Source organism: Lampetra fluviatilis, chromosome 24, assembly GCF_964198595.1.
Source record: "Lampetra fluviatilis chromosome 24, kcLamFluv1.1, whole genome shotgun sequence".
Lineage (NCBI taxonomy): Eukaryota > Metazoa > Chordata > Hyperoartia > Petromyzontiformes > Petromyzontidae > Lampetra > Lampetra fluviatilis.
Genome location: NC_136298.1, coordinates 12,442,773 through 12,466,527, shown reverse-complemented (window position 1 = coordinate 12,466,527; position 23,755 = coordinate 12,442,773). Strand labels below are relative to the sequence as shown.

The 23,755-nt window shown below is 53.1% G+C and overlaps 1 protein-coding gene across 3 annotated transcripts in view; it reads left to right on the top strand.

The window, feature by feature from the left end:
• Positions 1-23,755, top strand: part of LOC144941190 (putative oxidoreductase ZK1290.5) — a 99,524-nt gene that overhangs the window by 35,833 nt on the left and 39,936 nt on the right. For 2 of the 3 annotated variants that reach the window (XM_078867768.1, XM_078867765.1), the window contains exons 3-4: positions 1,932-2,036; positions 19,084-19,175. In XM_078867768.1, the coding sequence (XP_078723894.1) occupies positions 1,932-2,036; positions 19,084-19,175 (197 nt within the window). The remainder of the gene's footprint in view (positions 1-1,931; positions 2,037-19,083; positions 19,176-23,755) is intronic. The other variant, XM_078867766.1, reaches the window with a different exon arrangement.

Here is a 23,755-nt window from a genome sequence, read left to right as displayed (position 1 = left end):
GCCAGTCGCACTTGAACCTGAGCCAAGTCTCGTCGGCCCGTCGGTTCCAACCCCCCGCAGACTTTGTCTATGCAAGCGCCATCGGGGCCCTTCCTCTTTTAAAGCCAGAGCCCGTCGGCTCACGCGGCTTAATTTCATTTTCGCAACGAGCGTGCTCAGTGTGGGGTTCCTGATTAATGTCTTGGTCAAGGAACGTTTCGTTTAAAAAAAAATAGTTGTCAGAATGCTTTGCAGCGAAGATCGGGTTTGGGTCATGGCGTGTTTTTCTTTTGCTTTTGCTCCGTGCGTCAGTAAACCTCTCCGCCAGCGGTTGCCTATTAAGGAAGAGATCGGATTTTGGTTTGCCAGCGTGGATTTTTAGAATTTTGGCACAACACGGTGTGCTCATATCTCTGAGACATCTCCTTATGGACTCGGAGTTTTAGTGGTTTACTTAAGCTCACGCGAGCGTCGGGCAGCGTTAATCGCCATTCTCAGTCCGGAAACAGTTGTGGGATTAGTCTTTCCAAAGGACAACAAATATGGACTTTTCACCAAGAGGTGTTCAACATTTGGTTCTCATTTTACCGACCCCACGGGGATGATTGGCTGAATTGGAAGCTGCTGCTACTACTGATCTACTGACTAAGCTTCATGTAGGCCTGCTGTAAAGATGTATTAAGATAAGCTGACAAATCCATTGGCCTCGTATCAAGATATTCCAGTGCAATCCCATTGTTTTGTTCGAATGCTCCGGCACTGCAATGCCTACAATGATTTCCTGCACTCGCATCATGGAGATCAGTCAATGCTCACAGAAGTAGTTGGGTGACTTTTAATCTGTGGATTAAATGGAGTGTATTGATTGGATGGGGTCTCTTCATTGGCGCTGATTGGCTGTACAAACCACTCGCTCATCTACGCATAACTAAAGTCCATGCAGTCTATGATGGTCACGGACTGAAACGTTTCCTGGTTTCGTAGATTGTTTTGTAGGGTGCCGCGATGGCGAGATGTTAACTACCTCACCTGGTATACGGGAGGTCGTGGGTTCCATACCGACCTTGGCGCCTGTATATTTGGAGTTTGCATATTCTCCATCCCCGTGGTCGCGTGAAATGTTCCCCTGGTCCTCCGGTTTTTCCCTCCACATTTAGAATGAAGGTTTGTTTCGATGATTTGGCTGCTATACATTTCCACGTGATAAGCCACTCCGTTGAGCAATAATTTGTGGCCAGGTGGCTTCTGGAAAAGAGTTATATAGCTCAGTGGGCCTTCCCTGGTGAAATGAAAATGGTCTACGTCTGGTGACATCAGCATAAAGTTCCACGAGATTTCCACCATTGGAACCTCATTTGGCAGTAAAAAATATGATAATTGGTTTTTTACCCTTCTATCTGGCAACAAAACTGACACCTTTTTTTACAAGGAGTCATGTTTACATAGACCACAATACCTGCAGTCATAATGCAAACAAAAAACATAACTCTGATAATGTGCACTGTCCTTGAAGTTGATTGGTCCACACCCGAGACAGCTTTCCTTAGAGCCTAGTCTCACATGGGTTGGACCAGATGACGCCAAAAGGCGTTGCAGTTAGAGGGTGTCCGCAAGTGTTCCCTCTGTGATGGCAGCGCTGAATCTTCCGCCGCGCAGACTGAAGGGAAATCGTACCGCGGCCCGGCTACATTCAGCATTCAATTTCTAATGAATTAGTCTCTTGGGAGTCGGTCTGTACCTCGTAGAGTATGCACAGTTGTAAGACGGAAGGCGCGAAGCGGAGTGGGGTCTGCGTGGCCGGAGTGTGCCGTGGAGTCGTCGGAGCCGTACCGGCGAACCACCGAGCGAGCGTGAGCGCACGCCAATCCTCGCCGGCGCTTTCACCGTCGCGCTTCGCCCTGTTTTGTGTCTCCCCTCCCTCCCCCCCCGGACGTCGTCGCGGCCGCCGTCAGACTTGTACCTGGTCCACTGGCCAGAGGGGCAGCCGCCCCCAGGCCAGAGCCGGCGGGAGCTGCGAGCGGAGACGTGGCGGGCGCTGGAGGAGCTCTACTCCGAAGGTACCGGCTCCGTCCGCGGTCCCCTCTGCGCGGCCACCGAGGCCTCGTCTCGCCGAGGGAGACGCGCGGGGCCCACGCGGCCATTCGACACCTCCGCCACCTCCGCCGAGGTTTTCGCGGCCGTGCCACGCAGCGCTCCGTCGCGCTGTTGCGGGTTCTGCCACGATGTCTGACGTTTCGCTCCCGAGTGCCGGCCGCTTCTTCGGGAACTGAACGTTGTCATATTAAATATTTGGCTGCTGCTCGGCATCAAGAGATATGGCTTGGACGGGCGACCTCCGTGAACGCAAGTTTGTTATAGGCCTCGGGGTTTACGTGATGGGCGTCATAGGTCAGTGCAGAAGCATCTGTTGTACTGTACTTCTACAGCCGCGGCTGTGGTCTAAGTGACCACGCATGCCAAGCCCGGCACGGCCGCTCCTCTGGTCCTCCGTGCAGGTGAGCGCTACCGAGCGTCGATGCGGCCTTGCGTTGCGACGTTTTGCCAGTCCCTAATGAGCGCGTCGGACGCGGGGGTGGAAACCGCGGCATCCGGAAAGAAACCCCCGCCGCCAGCGAGAGGGCAGCATTCTTTCAGGAATCCGCGTGGATAATTCAGCAGCCCCCTTGCCGCTGCTGTAATCCCATCTCCTGGATCTCTCGCAGCATGTGGGGAAATGTGGGCGATCAACGAACCCCTTTGCGGCTTCTGGGGGCGTGCGGCTACCGCGTCCGGCGCTAATGATTAACGTTGATGCCCCACTGACAGGGTCCTGTCGGTGAGTGGCGTTGCCTCGAGGGCCTGGGGTTGGGCGCGGATTTGCGGCGGTGCTCCCTCGTGACGCAGCGCGCTCTGAAGTGGGGTTGGGTTCCGTGGCCGCTGGGAATTTGCGGGCAGCGTGTGGGGGAAGCGCGCGAGAGCGCGAGGGAGCTGTGAATCTTGGCAGTGCACCGCACTGCTCTCCGCGCGCGTTTTACGTTTTGCGCACCGCACGTTCTTCGGCGTGATGTCCGACGTTTCACTCCACGTGCTGGGAGCTTCTCCAGGTAGATGGAAGAAGTTCCTAAAGAAGCTCCCAGCCAGGACGAGGAGTGGAGCGTTGGAAATCGTGCCTGCCGAACAACACGCGATGCAAGCCGAAGTACATCGTAGAGGAACTTCTTCAGTTACGGAAGAAGCTCACAGCACAGGGAGTGAAACGTCAGACAGCGTGTCACATGACACGCGTTATGACCCGAAAACACATTGGAGAGGTGTGCTGCGGCACAACCCTGTGTCTGTGATAGAGCACCGACTCGGTCAAAAGGTCATGAATTTAAATCTCTATCGCAGATCAACTCAGCCCATCATCCTATCAGTGTTGATAAAATGAGTAACAATTTGTAGGAAGTCAGCAGTGGTTTTTCCTCTGGAGAGACCGGTCCCCATCGTGGGAATGTGAAGTGTCAGCATTTTGCTCAGGATTGGAATTGGAGATGAGCACTTTTCAGGCGCGCGTTTAAACACGGGTACAATTTGACTTGGACGGCACGCTACATCATACTCAATCTCGTACCATTATTACGTAAGCAAAGTGAATTTACCGAACGTGAAATTTAATTGAAATCAAATCCCCAAAAAATAAATTGGAATGGAAAAACAATTTCAAGCATGAGTGACACTGTGCAGATGTCTGTGCGTGGGTTGTGTATGGCCTGGTGGTAGAACACTCGCAGACACCGCCTCCAGTTCCGGTGATTTTACGCCCTTGCGTGCACCTCGCCTCGGCCCCACCGGGCAGCGGCAACGCTTGACCCGAATTGTGGGGGTCAAACAGCCGTGACATTTACCAGCCAGCCATACATTTACCCTCCCCCCCCCTCTACGTTCCTTCTCGCCGTGCGCTCTCTTATCTCTCTGCCATCTTAAACGCAGCCCTCGCCGCTGCCGCGGCTTCCAAGATGTGCCTCTGCCTGCACATTCAGCCTCTCCGTTTTATGTCGTTTAGTGGGACACTGGAGCGAGGCTGGCGAAGTCATTCTTAGGGAACGTTAGGTTGCACGTTTGCTTTGTTTGCATCGGGGAAACAAATAGCTCCCCTGCTATGTAATAGCCAAACAAAAGCAGTGAGGTGCAGAACGCACCAGCATTGTGCCAACCCAGGCACGTGGGATAGGCAGTGCGCAGCTCATCAGAACTTTGTTAATATTATTATAATTCAATAAAATGGGCAAAAATGTGTTTTGTGGTCACTTGAGGTTTCTCATGAACGGCCAATCGCACGGTAATTGCCTGGCTGCAATTGAAGCCTGGATTACAAACGGCCCTGGTTACTCTGTAGGGCTTCATATTTTTCACAAATTTCCTAGGACTGTGCCATGTTCTCACTCTGGTTGTTTTCTGGAACCAGTCACGAGAATAAAGCAGTATATGTATGTGTGAAAAAATCACCACCGGGCGTCATATTTCTCGGTTTATTTTACCGCTGCAACCTCCCGACTACGCTCGCAGCTGTGCATACACGCCGTTGGATCACCCTCCGCTCGCTCGGCAAAACTCGCCTCGAGGCTGGTCGTTTTTGTTTCCGCGGTGCATTTGACCGAGCTTAATATCATCCACTCATTGCAGACGAGGGCTTGATTGTACCTTGAACTAGATGCAAGATTTAAACCTCAACTCCGATGTTGATATGTGCACGTGCAGCTCTTTTGGCCATAAACTGCTGGATGGGTGTCTCCCTAATTGGCCGTACGTGGATATAAACTTCCCAAAATACAGGGTGCTTAAAAAAAATGTTAACACTTAAATGGGACTGTCGTTTTTAATGTAAAAAGAAAGCATAATGCACTGACATTAAAACAAATGCATGTTAACAGCTTCATGCCTGGAATCTTCTCCAGGTGGTCTCCAGAGCCTGGAGGCACATTTCTTGCGGTATTGTTGCAAATTTTCAGAAGTGTAAAACATTTTTTAAGCACCCTTTATATAAGGAATTCCCTAAAAAATGTTCCTGCCTGCCGCGGACAGGATCAGCTTAAGCGCGTGCCGTCGGGCGACATGACCAGCAGCGTTTGGCAGGGAAACGCTCTTCTGGGTGCAAGTGCACTACTGTTTGTGTCCTCGTGCTCCGAGGACTTCATCGACATCCGCGTGGATTTTGGCTTTCCTGCATATTTCTAATGCAATTACCGGCAGCTGTTTTCCCTGCGAAATGTGTCCATCGCTTTAATTGCACGAAACCCGCGCCAGCACCCACACACACACACACACGCGCTCACGATGAAGGCTGCCCCGCTAAAGAGCTGACGATCAGTCGGTGGTTTTCAGCAGCGCTTGGGTGGCGGCGACGGTGACGGCCAAGGGCATCCGACCCTCCAAGCCCATTACCCTCCAGCTGCCAAGTGCCGTTTGTTTAGTGGGGGTAGGGGAGTTGCTGGTTGGTGCCACTGGCCGCTTCAAAAGTGCCGCTGCGCCCACTGGGCAGGCCGCGAGAGAGCGGCCCGGAGCACCTGCCCGTGGCTCACAACAACTCCAACAAAGCCCCCTTTGAGGCTGCGTTGTGTGGGCAGCAGCAGCAGCAGCGCTGTATCCAGGGGATTAGTGGATATTAAATGACTGAGGCACTCTGATGGGGGCAGCTGAATTCATTAAGGGCTTCCAAGCACCTGGGTGCAAACCATCTCTGTTTGCAGCAGGAAATGTGCTGCCATTTTATTTTTTGTGTTCGTATTTATTTGACGAATTGTTTTTGTGTTTTTTTTAATGTTTTAACTCCAATTGTGCTTCAGGCTTTGTGTCATGAGATCAAGCAATTTCCATTGGAAACTCTTACAGCATTAGAGCATGGCCCATGGAAGATGATGTCAAGGGACTACTTCTGAGGTCCCTTTAAGGGACCCCTTATCCACACGATTCCTTCTGTACTTTCCCATGCACCGTGGGAATCAAAGTCCATTTTAATATTTCATTCTCGAAATTGTAAATGTGCCAAATTGAGTGAAAAATGAAAATAGAATGTTTTTTTTTGTATGAACTAGTTAGTGATCGAGCCGATACCATCAACTCAGTTTAGTTGGGAGGCGATTTTAACCACAGGTAACTGTGATGGATTCAAAGCCATCATCCTCAGTGCTGTGACTCAGAGCCCGTCCAGCCACCCATTGTACATTTCATAAATCAGATTTAAAACTTTTGACTTAAAACTTTCGTGACTGCAGGGATTCATATTCTTGGTTCTTTCGGTAAAGTCACGTAGATAGTAAATAAAATAAAATAATAATTTTTATTTATTTAAATTTTTATTTTTATTTTCTATCTACGTGACCTTACCGAAAGAACCAAGAATACAGATTTTAAACGCTCCGATTGCGCGGCGAATGTGTACGATGCAGGCAGCGTGAACGTGTCGTGCATCCCAACGTTTGTGTCCTTTGCATAAACGTGATAAACGCGAACATTAGTGACTCCCGGCGCTGCTGTTGGCCGCGCTTATTGCCGCGCTCAAGCAAGCGCTGCGTGCGGGGGACAGGGGCCGAGCCTCGCGGCTACAGCGAGCGTGGCGCTGCACCTGCCGCTGCTGCAGCGATCGAGTTCCTTCTGCCGAGCAGCGCCAGTGTGCGGCATCTGCCACGCTCGTTTTTTTATAACTTGGCAGCGTTGTGATTTGTTTGGGCGTCTGTACGAATGTCGTGCAAAAAAAAAATGTGGAATGCTCTACCGTGCTGAAATGAGCTGGCGGGTGGTGCTTTTCTCCTTGGGTGATTCTTGGTTGTGGCAGAATGCTGGAAATTCCATGTTTCTATGATAGGGAGCAGTATTTCTGGTACGTGACTACTATAATCTATATCTACAATCAGATCTTAACCGATTAAATCAGGCTTGTTGAATGACTTATAGAATGCAATACAATTCCTTTATATAAGATCAGCTGATAGCCTATTTACAATAAAAGTCTCATTACAAAGGGGGACTTGGGTTAAAATAAATACGTCGTCACAGCACACACTAAACAAATCAAAGCCCAGAGTTAAACATCACAACAGGAAATATACCAGAAAATGCTTTACAGCGTGTTTATGTGTACGTACACAGGTCCATTGCTCAGCTGCGCAAGACCACGTGTTTACGCTTGTGCGTGCTTTCACATGGCATCTGTTTGCGTAACCAGGGATTATGAAAATATGATCCGCGCACACACGCGCGCGCCTGTACACACGCACACACGCGCGCACGCACACACTGTGTCGCAAACACACACTCACACACACTTGTGACGCTTGTGGGAATAGGTGAGGGGCCTCGACGCCACCAACTCCGGTCAACACTTGCCGCGCACTCAGGCCTGCTGCCTCCCCAGTGCACACTGTGCTGGCCCGCTGCTCACGCTGGGCTGGGCCCAAGTGTCCGTGTTGCCATGGTGGCTCTCATCACGTTGGTGAGTGTGGATCAAAGGGGAGGGGAGGCCCAGGAGACAGTTCAGATACCCGTCGCCACTGTTAGCCGTGGATGGGAATCGAACTCGGGTCGCCGGATTCATAGTGCGGTGCGCTAACCACTGCGCCACCGCTTGCTCCGTTAACTTGACCCATGCTTTCAGTGAACTTAATTGAGATGTGTTTGCCAATTCAACACAAAACCACTTTTTAAGTTAGCGTTGTAGGCTGTAGACGTAAGTGATGTCAGCGAGGATCTGTCCCAGTTGTGCAAAGAGATTGTACACCAGACACTCGTTACAGGCCCTGTCTACTTACGGACGGCCTGTGCCAGACTACCCACTGCTTCTGGGTTTTGAAGACAGTTAAAGTCTACAAACAAAGCGTTTATTTTGTCACTTGTTTATATGCGATTATGAGTTAGTGCGACATTGCTTAATTTCTCTTACAGTGTCAATGAATCACGGCACTTGCTGACGTCCATCTGTCACAGCTGTGATGTGGGTAGCGTTGTTTACATGGGAGCCACCGCTAACGCTTAGTGGCTTAAACTTTTAAATACACGGTTGTGACAGCAGCTAGAGATACACCTGTAACATAGACACACACCTGCAACCTAGGGACGGGGGGTTGGCGGATCACGAGCCACGGTGATTGTGGCCATTCGACGTTAGTATGACGAGTAGGCAGGTTCGCCTCTCCGTATAGATGTGTGAGCGTTGTGTCCATCGATATGCGTAGAATTTCTCCAGGTGCTCTGGTTTCTTCCCCCACGCGTAAAGTACAAATGATGTCATTGGTCAAAAATGACAAAGCGTGATCTCCCCGGAGTCTTCCGGATAAGTGATTCAGAAAAATGTTCAGAGTATTAAATACAGATCATTCTTAGTGCTCCCTGGTGGAGCAGACGGCCCGGAGTCCACGGTTTAATTCCCACTCATGTCTGTAAACTCATACCAAATAGCTACGGTGGTGGGGGCTGGGGGGGTTTGGACTGCAAACGTGAAATCGTGGCTCTCTCAGAGGACACCCCACGCACTGCTCGAGCACGGGACGGGCCCCAGCTCCCGGGGCCGCTGCTCCTCGCCGTGTCGGTGGCCGCGTCCGCTCCACCGGGTGGCTGTGACCCCGCGTTGCCTTCGCTAACGGCCGCGTGCGCGTGGGAGTCGAGTCATGTGCTAACTATTTAGGCATTTGCAATAACATTAGTTTTTCCCCGGAGGCCCTCAATAATGCATTTCTTCTAATAATGCCCTCCTTTGTGGGGGCGGCGCGGGCGTCCGCCAACTCGGGTTACACCACCTCCAGAAAGCGCCGCTGCCGCTGCCGCCGCCGCTGCTGCCCACGTGCGATGCGGAGGAAATGGCAGAGCGCGTGCTCGGCTCGCTCGCGGGGGTGCCGTGAGCTCGTGGAGGGAGGGGGGCTGGTTGTCGAGTCGGGAGCCTTGGGGGGCTCCCTCGTCTTGTGTGTTGTGGGGGGGGGGGGTCGTGCAATCTCGACACACGGTTGGGTTGCGCCACCTCTAAGGTGCGACACCACCGAGGGGCCTCTATGAGGCAATGAGAAAGGCTGTATCTCACAATCCCCGGCGAGGGGAGAAGCGCTTGCGGACGCGTTGTTCTCGTGACACGGCCGAGGGAGTTTACGAGGACAGATTTCCCAGAGAGGGCGACCTCAACAAAGAGGAACGGTCCTGGATAAAACCCCAACAGGTGGCGGCTCTAAAGGCAGCACACAGGGGCCCAAGCACGCCTGTGTGCTCTACACCTGTACGCGTGCTGTACACCTGTAAGTGCTCTACACCTGTACGCATGCTGTACACCTGTAAGTGCTCTACACCTGTGTGCTGTACACCTGTAAGTGCTCTACACCTGTACGCATGCTGTACACCTGTAAGTGCTGTACACCTGTAAGTGCTGTACACCTGTAAGTGCTCTACACCTGTAAGTGCTCTACACCTGTAAGTGCTCTACACCTGTAAGTGCTCTACACCTGTAAGTGCTGTACACCTGTGTGCTGTACACCTGTGTGCTGTACACCTGTACGCATGCTGTACACCTGTAAGTGCTGTACACCTGTAAGTGCTCTACACCTGTGTGCTGTACACCTGTAAGTGCTCTACACCTGTGTGCTGTACACCTGTAAGCGTGCGCAGTAATTAAAGCCTGCGACGGCACCGCGTCGGCAGAGGTTGACAGCACCGCCCTATAACACCTCGCCACCTTCGCCGTTGCAATGAGAACATCGTCACGGCCATTGCCGCCCCACCTCCTTGTCGCCGTTGCTCGGGGTCGACGTTGGCCATACGGAAGAAGAAGACATGCTGTCTCAAGTTGCTGTTGTTGTTGTTGTGTTTCTGTGTAAGAGCCTGTGACTGCATCACCAGCAGTACCTCTGCGTCTGTTTGTCATTTTGCCCGTCTTCTATCTTGTCCGTCCTTTCTCTTCATCCACCCGCCCGTGCACCTCTCTCCGCACAATGCCTATTTCAATGCGACCATCACTAATGGCAAGCACGTGAGCATGCCGATGTTGTAATTATGAAAGCACCTGCGAATACCCGCACAGCCGCGGCGTTCTGCAAGACCCAGGCTCATGCGTGTGACGGGAACCACGGCGCGGCGTGGGATGTGACTGATGTGTTAGTGCTGTGGCTGATGATGTGTTAGTCTTGTAGCTGATGATGTGTTAGTGCTGTAGGTGATGTGTTAGTCCTGTAGCCCACGGCTACAAAGTGCTCATGTGCAATACAACCCTGCGACACAATTCTCTTTTATGCAGCGCTCCGGAATAATAAAAAAACACAACTTAAAAAAATCCGTTGGCCAATTATTTCGGCTGAACAATAAGCCAACTCAAGCACGTAATATGTTGTTTTTTGTTATTTTTTATTTAAAAAGATTTAATTATGCGAGCATTTTTGATATGGTTTGTAATACAGTTCCAGAAGCAGGCACCATAAACAATGAAAGGTGCTTGCCCTTTCATTGTTCATGATTGCAGGAATTGCCAAATGGTCACCGTGTGTAGACAACCGAAATAATCGGAGGTGCGGGGAAAGGACAACAAACTAAACACAAAAAAGCAGTTGTCAAGAAATGAGTTCTCATTCTAGAATAAAAAAGGGGATATCTCCAGTGGCTTCATAATATCTAAAGCCACGCAATATGGGGGGACAACCGTCTGCACGGATGCAATCGCAGTCCCGCTCCGCTCTCCTGCCTTGTCTTAGTCAGCCACCGACAAACCGTTGGCCGCTCCGCGCACACTTCCCTGCGACCCACCAACCCTCGCCGCCAAAGCGTCGCGGGCGTGCGCCAACACGCTCGGGCCACATTGAGGGGGCAACCGGTGTAGCAAAGAGTGTGAAGGGCTCACGGTTTTGACGCAAGATAATCTTACCGTGTAGGGTAAGCATTCATTTCCCTCAATTACTGTGACCGCCGCTGTTGAAATGCCCTAAGTGAGAGTAATGTGCGCTTTTTATTTTGACGTGGCCTCATACTTTTGGCTCTCCTTGGAGGAACACTTCAATCGTCTAATTTTCATGACCAAAAAGTAAAAAAAAGTGGCCGGGCATGGTTTGAGCCATTACGCAATGCAGCGCAGGATAACTCGATTTGTACGCCTGGCTGCCAGACTAAGAAGCGGGTGGCACGTTTGCGTTGAGTGTTCTCCTGCTGCGAGAAAAGCCACCCTTCACATTATGGAATTAGACAATTTGATGCAGTAAATGCATTTCTCTTCCACGTGAGTTTGCATCGAACCAGACAGCATGCTTTACAGATGTCATTGTCCTCGGATCACCGCTAAGATTTACGGACAGCCTTCAACTAATGTGCATCATCATAATCGTCAGCGGCATTATTGTCTGGCTTGCACTACAGCTACAGCAGGTCACAGCTGCCTATGTAGTAATCACAACGCCCTATTTATTAATAACCTAGAAAAGCATCACTGAGCTTCGTGACTCTTTTTTGAGAGCGTCCATTTGGAATGCTCACAGACTCAGAACAGCCTCTCTGGAAGACGACATCACACAACTACTTCTGAGGCCCTTTCCGCCGCATTAACCTTTCACTCGTGCCCTTCATTACCGACGCCTCCGCTGACTCACCTGCTGCCCGGGTCGGCCCTGTTGGCCTTGGGGGGCAGCGGGAGGCGGCGCGGTGCCGCTCGCGCCGGGGCGAGACAAATCGGTTAAACACGGCAGCCCAAACGCGGCTTTAATACATATGAAAAAAAAACGCGCCATCGTGCTCGGATCGCTCGAGCACATGGTCCCGGCGAACGCCTGGGAACGCCGCTGGAGCGGAGGGCGGACGAGCGGGTGGGCAGGCGGACGAGCGGGCGACCCCCGGGGTGACGCCTGCGCGACTCGCAGCCGCTTCACACAAGGGGCTCCGCACCAGGCGGGGCGCGGGGCTCCTCTGCTGGGGGTCCCCGGGCGGCGGCGGCGGGGCGGCCCGCGTGGTAACAGCAGATGGGCCCGCGCGGCCGGCGACAACACGCGTCCCATTGGCCGATTCTCCAGCGGCCGCGGCTGTAGAATTCATTGAAATCCCACGCGGCCAACGGTGCCGATGGGGACTCGGAGCCCCCCCCCTCCCTCGGGCCCCGCACGACGGTGCCGCGGAGACCCTGGCGGGTGCCCTCCTCCCCCTCCTGTGTGGCCGAGCCCGCCGGGCCGCTCAGGTGGCCGTGCGCCGAGCACGCGGCCGTGGGGATTATGACGATAATGATGATGACGATGCAATTTGTAGCACGCGCACGATTTCCCGTGACACGTACAGCCGTGGCCGTGCGGTGCCAAGCTCGGTGATGGACATTGTGAATTTGTACAGGAAATTATTACAAAAGGAAAACATATCTTCTGTGAAAAACAATTCTGCTTCTTATCTTGAAAACGTGTGAAAGCAAGGTCCCGCGGTCAGCACCAACATTCCGCTTCGCATTTTCTTTTTTTTACAATTGTCCCAGAGCAAAGCCAATTCACGGGCAGCGTCTTCGTAGCAACAGAATAAACCCCCAAATGATGCCCTGGGACCACTCGGGCAACCACGGTGGACTGAGCTCTTAGTTCACGCACTGGTAAAACTTTCCTATTGAGTTGTAACTGGTTCGGCGATGAAGTGCGCGCCAACCAGCTTGGCTATCATGTGCAGGTGTAAAGCGCAAGTCTAGCCCGCCTCACCCTTCCTCGTGAACTCTCCCCAACCTTGGCTGTGCTCACAGAACGCTTCGTCGGACTGGCTTGGTTCGCTTAGCTATCACGGCCACAGTTTCTTAGCGATGTTATACATTCATCCCTTTTTCGCGTAGATCATCGTGTAAAGTTCACATCTGCTCGGACGGGACGCCAGAGCTCGACGTGTAACTGAGCAACGTGGCGAGCGATTAAAATCTGCTGCCCGTTGAGCCCTGCTGCGAGGTGCGACGAGCCGGGCGCATTAGCGGTGCGTGGCTCCACCGGCTCCTCGAGAGGCTGGTGCCACCAGGGGAGCGCTTGGCACGTGCTCGCCAGGACGGCGGCAGCGCAGCGGCCGAGCGGTGCGCTCTTCTCATCTGGGGATCGAGTTTGCTCTTGAATTCCTGGAGCGCATCTGTTATTTTCGTGGGGAAATTTACAGAATAAATCATTGATGAGGATAATTAATTGGGTACGTTTGCCGTTTGCGCCATTTGTGGTGCGGTGCCGGCGATCATCACGAAGGCGCCGCTGTGTTTCACAGGCGCCATCGGCCGTGGTTTCACAGTAGGGCGGCGACGGTGCTTTGTGCGATCCCAATTTAGTAATTTGCAGTGTAATATTTAAAATCTGCCAAATCTGGATATGTCTTCATGTTTTCCAATCTGCAGCAGAATATATATACAGTATAACACAGTCATGTAATAAATATATTTTAAGGGTCAACAGTTTTTTATTTTCATGAGAAGAACATCGCTGCAGGAGTACAGGGGCCATAGGTCGGCGTCTGGAAAAGCCATTCCCATCAGAACTCGGCTCCTCTCTTTGGGCAACTCCCGAGTCACGGTCTCGGACTCCTGGGCAAATTTACAACCTCCTTGGCCACTGCGGCCACACCGGGGTTGGGTAGACAGCGGGGGAGGGTGAGGGGAGGGGGAACTTTTATTGCACCCCCCCCCACCATTCCCACCACATTTCCGTAACGCCCCACACCTCCGTGCACCAATCTGTTGGAAAAATTTGCGTGATAAACAGCTCGGCTTTGAAACCCATTATAGCCACCCTCCCCCAACCCACGGCCTTTATTCTGCTCCTTTGTTCGTTTTGGGCAAGGCCTTTACAATCTGCTTGCCGGTTGAGGCGGCCCCCCTTCTCCGCTCAGTTATTTATACGGATTGCGTGTGGCTCTGCCGTCCACTCCTAAGCAACTGCACCGAAGCACAATGGCGGCCTTTGTACGAGCTGAATTCCCTGGAATCTGTACCGTTTCGCAAAAGGCCAAGCGTTTGGCCAGCGCGCGCGCGAAGCACCACTGCATTGGCCCAGCGGTGAGATCGTCCGGAGCGAGGTCGGGCACGCGCTGTCCGGCAAACGGCGTCCCCGTTACCTAAGTGGCACTGCCCGCTCCGAGTTGAGATATTGAAGACGATGTCATCAACTCGGAGAAGCTGACCTTCACCATGCCGGTGTCGTCATCCAGAATTGATGAACTTGTGGGGAGAGTTTTGTAGACTTGTATTTTACCAAGCACGGGAGGAATATATGATTTTTTTTTACAAATATCACCGGATGAGCGCTGGGAGGCGGGACGTTGCAGCGACGTGATTGTAGGCAAAGTGACAGCGCAGCATTGTGCACTTAGCAGCCGGTGCGCTCGCTCACAGCTCGGCACCTTCGATCGTTTGATCATTCCGCTTGAGCTGACGAGCAACCTGCATTAGCGCCGCACGCCTCGGCGCTTCTCAAGAGGCCGGTACCAGCGCACACTCGGCACGCGCGGACCCACGTCACCAGCGAGGGGCCCGCCGCTCGGCCCACTCGACACTGGATCAACGTAGATGGAATTTGCAGATTGCTCCTGCTGCCCAGTGATTGTATTGAGTGTCCTTAGCGTATGCCATCTGCCACAGAGTGGACTTTAACTGCTTCGTGATAGTTTTTTTCCATTGAGTTCCAATGCCACGTCTCAAAAATACTTTTCATACGTGGACAAAGATTACCGCGACTTAATCCCGACGAGATATGTAGCCGCCCCTGTGTAAGTGTTATTGCGAAGGTCTCGCGCGTGATGTAACGGATGAACCTCAATGGGCCGGTTGCCATGGCTGAATCAAGGACGTTGAGTTGAACCTCGCTGTGCGAGTGCGCGTCCACGTATCGCGCCGTCGCCGTGTGGGACAATCGTGCGAGTAGTGCGTCCGTTACCTCCGTATCGCCCTTAGATTAACATCCTCGGCGAGACAAACAGAGTCGGGGGGCGAGGTGGGAATAGACGCACGACTTTTTGCGTGCGTAGGCCATTTCACAAAAAACTAAATCTGAAGTGTCGCTTCCTTTGAACGTGCGGCGACAAGAGAAGGAACGCCGTGTCCCTCTCCGCTTGAGTTGCGGCCAAATTAACTCCGAACCCCATTTATTTTGCCGCCGCTTGAAAGGAACGCGCCTGATTTAATAAGCGTGGGCGGCGCTGCCAAACGTCGCGACGCGGCCGTGTGGCCTGGCGGTCTCCCTGCGCACTTTGCGTCGCGGTCGGCGGCGACTGGGCACGGTTCTGTGCGACTGCCCGGTGATGAATTTGGCGAGGAATGGACTGTTTACACTCCGTCTTCAAAGAGCACCGCTCGCAGGGCCATGTCGCCGTGTGCCCGGTTTTATATAATAAAAAGGTAACGGTGCAGCCCCTGCGATTGCTAACTCCGCTGCTGGCGGAAGGGCCTCCACTCAAGGGAGCTCTGGAGAGCCCCTCTAGAGGGTGTTGGGCCTACTCTTCCACAGCTGTCCAGATGTCTTTGAGTAGGTGGGAGTGCCCACGCTTCACCGCAGGCGAGCTGTCGGGAGCACTGTGGTTTACTGTTCATGTTTGCAATGCAGGGTGACACGGAGTGGCGGGTCGGGGGGTGGAGAAACGTCCACCGTTGTGTCGGCTGCCCGCGCCGGGAGGTCGAATCGACCGGGCGACCTCTGGATGGCAAGCCCTGTGTGCGCTGACCGTTACTCTGCGGCGGTTGGAAAGTGACTTCCAACTTGATTGCAAGCCCATTCGGTTGGATTAAAATGAGTGCCACTTTGTGGGACGTCAGCCGGGATTTTTCCTTGTGAGGAATTGCCCCTCCCCCCCCCCATTGCTCACTTCAGCAAGGACACTGGCTTGATGTGATGTGGGCATCGACCTCTTCCGTTGTGGCCTCCAGAGGTCTGCCTTGACAGGTGCCTGTGAATTATCACCTGGGATGCGCCGTTCTCATCAAATCTCAGAAGCTCAGCAGGGTGGAGCTTGGATAATGCCTGGATGGGCGACCACCGTACACAATACGGGGAGCTGTGGGGCTTCCTTTGCAGCAGGAAATAGTGTAGGACCTCCATTGTTGTACTGTACTCTGCTCCGAGATCTATACTCCCCTCCCTCAGCAATTCCCACTGAGCAGAGTGGCGAAGAACGGTCGAGTCAGCCCCACGTGCCGCACGACTGGACGGAGGACGGCACCTCGTCGTAATTCTTGTGAGCATTGCCCGACAACAGAACATTTTCAGTGGGCCAGTGCATCCGATGAAAACATTATCGCAGGTACAATTCTCTGTTGTGTCACCTTGGCGAAGAGCGAACGGCGCTCGCGCCTGCGGAGACCCGTGGCGGTCGAGCGTTGTGAGGTGACGGCACTCAGAAGATACCGGGCTCCGGACAACGCTTCCTCTCGTCGGTTCTCTCGTCCGGCTTGAGACGAAAAAACAAAGAGCGGAAATGTGTGCGGAGTGCATCCTTCCAGTCTGGCCCAGTCACAGGGCACCAGCATCCCCGGTGAATGATTTGAAGAAAAAAAACATGCGTCAGCTGCTGGTTCTCTTTATTTGTTGTACGTACGCACGTTGAACTTCGTTCGCACCCTACGTAGCCAACCGTGGCGATTCGGAGGTGCGGGGGAAGGACGGCAAACCGACACGCAAAAAGCAGTTCTGAAGAAATTAGTTTTCACCCTAGATGATTTAACAGTGCATTGCTCCAGTGGCTTCCTAATATTGGAAGGAAGAGCGTTCCAGACGGCTGCTGAAGCGCATCCGAAGGAGCGCGATGTGGAGACCGTCTCCTTTGTTCGACGGCCAGCAGCCAAAAGCCGTTTTGGCAAGGATGAGCAGCGTTCGCGTGGTGATGGTTTACGCTCCCCGACGAGGTCGGCGAGGCGGTTTTCTTATTCTAGTTGAAGCGAAGAGGACCGTCCCGCGCGAAGGCGTCGGGGACAACGGCTGACGCACGTCAGGCGGCCCGTCGCGGTGCACGGAGCAGTCGACGCCTCAGCGGTGCCAGGCCTCCGAGCCGGCCGCCTGGCCGCGCTTTTACGATCCCGTTCACCTGCGTGTCGGCTACAAAGTTCTCGCTCGTTTATTTTTCCATGCCCTTCGCGCTCTCGCTCTTGTTTACATCACCACCGCTCCAACGTCTCCCCCCCCACCCCCACCTTTTATCCATAAAATATACGGTTTTCTCGCCCCACACACACTCAGACTCCCCCTCCCCCCGGGGCCTCTCCTCAGCGCGATGTCACTGCCTCTCCTCCGCTACGCTCCCCGTCAGCTGAGGGGAGGCTTTCGCTGGACGTTAATTTAAGGCCAAGCCGGCGGAGGGAGGCCACTTGGGATAGCACCGTCCCTAGAGGTGACCCTCAGTCACTGGGCAATAAACGTGAGAGACGCCCTCCCACAGCACGCACGATCAGTGCCTCTGTGGGAGAGTTATTAGGTCTCATTCACGCGTACGTGCAGATGCGTGCGCGCACGCCAAGCTTGGAAAAGGACAGATGGAGAGGCCCATCTGCGTGTCGCGTAGCACACGCCGCCAAATATACTGAGCAGGGCAACTCATTTAACCTTCCCGAGAACCGTAAAGAGAGGCGAAGCTTGCCGGGTGAAAGCTGCTGATGTGTCACTGCGACGCTGGATCTCTGTCGTTGGCTGTGCTTGTGTATCTGGACTGTGTCTGTACATGTGTTTTTATTGCATATTTTTTTCATATACGCGAGCATATGGGAATGTTTATGCACATGTTCACATGTGCATCTAAGCATATTTGTTGTGCGCACGTTCGCATGTGTCTGTTGCTTTGTGAACATGCGTGTGGGACATTGAGACCCTGGATACAGAGCTGTCTAGGCAAAGTCTATTGAATGTCCTCACCATTTAGGCAGGACTGCATTGGGTGGCTCATTAGGCCTAAGATACCACTTGCTTGGGCATTTTTTGCGAGATCATCCGGAGTGGTTCAAATGTGCACAACCCAGGCTATAGCAAGCAGCAGGGTCCAGTGACATGGTACACGAGGACATCCCACTGGTTGGTATCTGCAGTGTCTACATCGGTCTGTTCGGAGTTTGTGCTTGAGCAATGCCGCTGGGAAGCCCCTAGCAGTAACGTGCGGTGGAGGAGCTCTGCTCACAAGAAGGAATGAAGCGTGGAACGGCTGAAATGTGGCAACGAGAGAAACTGGGTCAGGGTTTCCCAGAAGTCACAATTACCATCAGCGCATCCAGCTACCCTATAGCATCTGGATGTATCCTACTGTAGCAAGTCCATGAACCTTCAGCGGTCTGCATGGCCTCACATAATCACAAAGCTTAGCACAGGTAGCAGTACAAGATTTGAACAATGCCCCAGCAGTGGCCATGTCTGGCAGGCAAGGTTGCAGTGCCCAGCCACTGTTTGCTCAAGCAGCTTCGGTTTGGCCGACTCGATGCACGAGTGCGGAATGAGCCAGAGAATTAGCTGATATGGTGCAGGAGGACCTGGAGATGAACGGACTTGCCAAATGCCAGTATCAGAGGTGTCACGATCTACCTCTGTGAAGGAGGCTCGTGAATGATGCAATTTGCAGTTGCTTGCAGTCGCAACAGCAGGGGGGGGAGGAGGAATGCGTACAACAATGAGCAGTGTAATGGACTATTACACAGCGAGTTATCGCAGTGGGAGCCTAAGTGGTGGACCTGCTGGTCACTCCGGTCTGTTATCCTATGGCACCTGGGTCTGTCATGCGACCTCCTGCAAGCCAACCTTCACCATGCCACGGCTGCAAACTGCACCTAACCTCACACAAATACTGTGGTAATATCACTGCTACATAGGCAATAGTAGTTGCTGCTATTTCTGCGTACGTCTGTGTATGGCAAGTGGTGAGGCAGTGGTTTGCGTGTTGCGCACAAATGGGTTCGATCGTTCACCACCGCTAACATCAGTGGAGAGCGATATCAGAATTGGTCCTGGAACTCCCCTATGTAGACTCAGCCTTAAATGAGTACCGGGTGGTGGTACGTGAACACCGGCACTGGGGAGACAAAGGCGGCCGGGCGTGGTGCTGTGACCACGCCGCTCTCGCCTTGTGCGCCGTCCTGCCCTCCGTTACCGATGGCTGGCGGCACTTCTGACCGTCCGTTAGTGGCTGCGCGGTGAGGGGTGTCCGTCTCTGACCGTCTCTGTTCGTGTGCAGGCATCTGCAAGGCAATTGGAGTGAGCAACTTTCAGCAGCACCACGTGGAGGAGCTGCAGGAAGACTGTGACGTCACCCCGCACGTGAACCAGGTGCGTGGGGCGCACCGGGCTCCTCTACACTTCCGTTGCATCTCACTCGGTCGGCTGCTTTGGTTTCACAGCTCTGCTCCGGTATCTCCCATGGTGAAATGAAAGCACGAGGATGCGATTCAAATACCACGTGTGATTGTAATTGGTGTAATGGTACGCCTCCCAAACGTCCGCATGTTGAATGGAACAGCTTCTTCGTCTTCTGCACGCATTTTCCTCTTCGTGGGAGAGCTGTTGGTTTATATAACGAGTGTAATGTGCGGTAGATATTTTCAACATTTTCTATTGCTATTTGTACTTCATGGATAGGAATAACACCAACTGATGCCACGGACTTTAAGCTTACTTATTTTGGAAACACCAAACATCTCCACGGAATACTTTGGCATAATCCAAATTCGGAATCTGAGACACCACGCCGTGAAGGGCTCTCTGTTAAAATCAAATGACAGCATTATTAAATGACGACTTTTTTTTAGAATGCCAAGCTCCAGCAGTACTCTCCTTGCTTTCTCTTTGCTCTGAAAAAGGAGGGCCCGAGCAGGCAAACGTTGGCCTGAGATGCCGGATGGTTATTATCGTCGTATTATTTAGTGATGGTGATGGTAAAGTATTTAGGGGTCTGCGTTTCGACACGACCGCCAACGCTGTGCCCGAGGTTTCTGTTTGAAGTTTTGCCGCGGCCCTCGTGAGGGGGGTCCCAACTCCGTTGTCGTTGCCTCCGCCGTCGCGTTCATTGGCGACGCTCAATAAAAAATCGTCTAACGACACGGCGGCCCTGCCGTTAAAAAACGAAGCCTCGAGAGGATGGGATCTCAAAAAGCACACCGCTACGAAGCGCTTCACTGAAAATAAAAGCGCGATCCGAGGTGCAGATCGGGCCCTGTTGGTCCTGAGCGGTGTGTCGACGGCCCACTGGTGTCAACAGGCCTCGGCCATGTCTATTGTTGTTGTTGTTGTTGACCAGTTTGCTGGCTTTAGGCGATCCCCACCTCTGCATTTGGTCTCCAGTGACCGGTTTCAGGCTCCACGTGTCCTATTAAATCTCAATGTGTGGCGATGTTGCTGCACGGGCAGTGGCGCAGAAGCACAAATAACGGAAAGAAATCAACATATTCGTCACTAACACCGCTTTAAACTCAACTCGTCCCTGTTATTCACAGCCGTGTTTCAGTTGCTTTCTTATAGCGCTCGCTGCTGTTAGCGAGAAACTAAACAGGGAATCTTTGTCTTTCTTTGCGTGTGGCAACACACAGACACACGTGCACACAAAGACAGGATTCCCCGTGTGACCGACTCAGGCCGTTGGGACAAGTGCTGTTAGCGAGTAGCGCCTATGGAGCATGGCCCAGCACACGAGGGGGTGAGTGGCCAGCACCACGCCTGGCCACCTTTGTCTCCCCAGTGCCGATGTTGTTTACATCCTGCACCAGTTACTCATTTAAGGCTGTGTTGACCTAGGGGAGGCCCAGGACCCGGTCCAGATATTCGTCACTGTTATCGGTCCCGCACAGGAATTGAACTTGGATCAAGTTCAATTCCTGTTGGTAGCGCAGCGCGCCAATGACTGTACCACCGCTCTTCACACCTCCGCGCACAAACGCACGCGTGCACACGCACGCACACACACACGACACGCGCACGCACACGCACGCGCACGCACGACACGTGAACAACATCAGGGCGGGATATTTGTTTTTCTTAATGGGGCCGCTTGCCAGGGTGCAGCCGCGCCGCTGCCGGTGTCTGCGCACGAACGCCGGGGACCTTTCACGCCGGGGTCCCCCTGCAGAAGCCGTCGCTGGCAGCCCCTTCGTCCCCCCGGGGGGGGGCGGGGGGCAGCCCGGGCCATGACACGGCCAGGGTGGGACTCGCGAGACAGGAGCGGGGGGAGCAGTGGCAAGGGGTTGAGATGGGGGGGTGGGGGATGGAACGGAGGGGAAAGTGTGGTAAGGGTGAGGAGGTGGGTGATGGGGGAGCTTGGCAGACAGGCAGATGGACGGAGAGATAGAGGGACAGGCAGAGAGAGGAACGGAGCTGGTCCTGTGTGGTCGTGCATGTCTGTCCCGGTGAATCGGTGCAGAATTCACATAAACATCAGGTTTATTTTAAAAATCTGCTTTGTAGATGCGTTTTGGCAGGTGTGAAGGTTTACCGTGTCTCAGTGAAACACGGATTGTGGCACCGAGCCACCGCTGCTGGCGCGGCGCTGTCTCGTCAGCACAAACAGCGCAGCACCCTCACGTCCCGGGGACTTCCTTCCCCACTGCCCCGCGCCAGCAGCCCACGGCAAAATAACCGTCCTGGCGACGGTGAAGCTTTCCAGGCAAGAATCTCAGCGAGGTTGGGGTCGGGTGTTATTGACGATATATACACACACACACGTAAATTATGTTGTTGAATGTTATTTAAACAATATACGGTACGTATGCAGTGTACACGTCGCAATAGTGTAGGGACCGGGTGGAGCGGTGGCACAGCGGTTAGCACGTTGCGCTAGGAACCCGGTGGCTTGAGTTCGATTCCCAGCTGCGGCTCGCACCAGGGTCGAGTGATATTTGAACCGGTCTCGGATGCTCCTCCCTTGCCATGCCGCGCTGACCGGCGTGGTGATTCGTGGTGAGACAACCCCGGTGACCCACACGGCGTCGGCACGGGGCGAGGGGGCGTTCGTCCAGAAGCGGATTTCGACGAAGGGCTGAATATTTGTTTTCGTTGTGAGCAGAGCCACGATGTCAACCCAACGGAGGGTGTCCACGAGGGTCCTCGCCAAGTCATCTCATTTCCTCCCACGTGCAAAACAACTCCTTAACAAGCTGGCCAAACATCCTATTGCAGGACCCACCTGAAAAGCAATCTTGATACTTTCCTGGAAAAATAAGACGTATGTACACCCAACCCGATCCTTTTTCTGTTCTCAGTCGGTTGAAAGGGGATTTTCATTGCTTGGAGAAGCAACGTCGCCCGGTTTAACGACGACATTCTAGCTGTGCGTGATTTTAGAGCAGGGCACTGATGACACGAACCACCTACCCCACGCTGTTTGAAGATGCTCGGCACAGCTTGGCGCCTACATAGGTGGTCCGGCCCTAAACTTACGAGGTCGTACCAACCCACCGCTGACTCTAAATGGCCAATTTGGCCTTTTGTTATTAAAGCAGCGGCACTCCTTAACAATAATAATTTACAGTTCGCTGTCAATCCACTGCTGGATGAAGGCTTCCCCATGCAAGTTTTAGTTATGGCGGTTGTTTTAACATTCCTCGCCATGCTGCAATGGAGAGGGGAGGGAGCCCAAAACGGATTGGCGTGTCACTCGCCGCTGACGTTAGCCATGGCCAGGAATTGAAGTCGGGTGGTCGCGACCAGAGCAACGTGCGCCCGTCACTGTGCCACCGCACCGCCAGCCCAGGTTTCCAGGAGTTAAACTGAAGCAATGATTTAATGTCAGAGTATATTGCGCACATCAATAATGATTCATAAATCCAAGGAAGAGTCATTGCCTTGAGGCTTGCTATGTGTTTTTGTAAGAGAACCCTGGATGAATAGCTATTTATGGAATTGAATCTTGGGGTGATGTTCGAAAGTAAAGATTTGGGCCATGAGCAACAACCTCCACGCTTGCGAATGATTTAACAGCATCGTCATCGTCATCGTCAGGGCCCACGAGTCTGCAGATGACACCCGTCAACAACCACCCACCGGTTTCGGAATGACAACGGTGGCCTGCAGCGGGGATCTTGGTCATCACTTGGGTGATGCCTGCCACCCAGCAATCACCCAGCACTCACCCAGCACTCACCCAGCACTCACCCAGCACTCACCCAGCCCCTCCGTGCCCATCGTCTAGCAAGCCACTAAACAGCACAGGGAGATGTACATTGGGGGTGTAATGGACCCTCACTTAATGGACTGGATTGTTAGCTCGGTGCCTGTGTTGTGTACTCAGAGACCCGTGCAAAGGTTTACTCGATGTGTACATCACGACCTTTGGGTTTTTATCAGTTTGCTTGTGCAGCCATCTCTGCCCAGCTTCCCTGAAGCGCCTTGTTTTTTGCACTTTAAGATGCACTGCTGACCACCAGCCCCTCCTCCACACTCAGGACCCCGACTCCCTCTCGTTGGGCACTTCGTCTTCGTCTGGCGTTCTGCTTTCTCTTCTCCGTCCTCTTCCTTTGACTTTGCATAGCAGCTGCTTATGAGTCCAGGACCAGGGCTGGGCTCCCAAGGCTGGGCCTGAGGAGGGCCTCACTAAAGTTTAGGTTTATTGGCATTTGCGAGATAAACGCATCGCGGATAGACCTTGTGTGAAGGTTTCTATCGCCCACATTTTTTCCAGCATGACTACTAAAAACCAACAAAAACCAACACCAGGAGGCTAATGGTCTACGCTTGCATTGAGCAAAACGCTTTGAGAATCAGAATCGGAATCTGTGTTTATCCTGGAGAAATCCGATGTCCATCACAACAGCAACATGCAGTGAGGGGACAACAATGGTGCTCAGCCACACACGCATCCTCTTGTGCCGGGGTGCTTTAGCCTCCAGCGCTGCGATGTGGTTGCTTTGTAGCGGCACGTG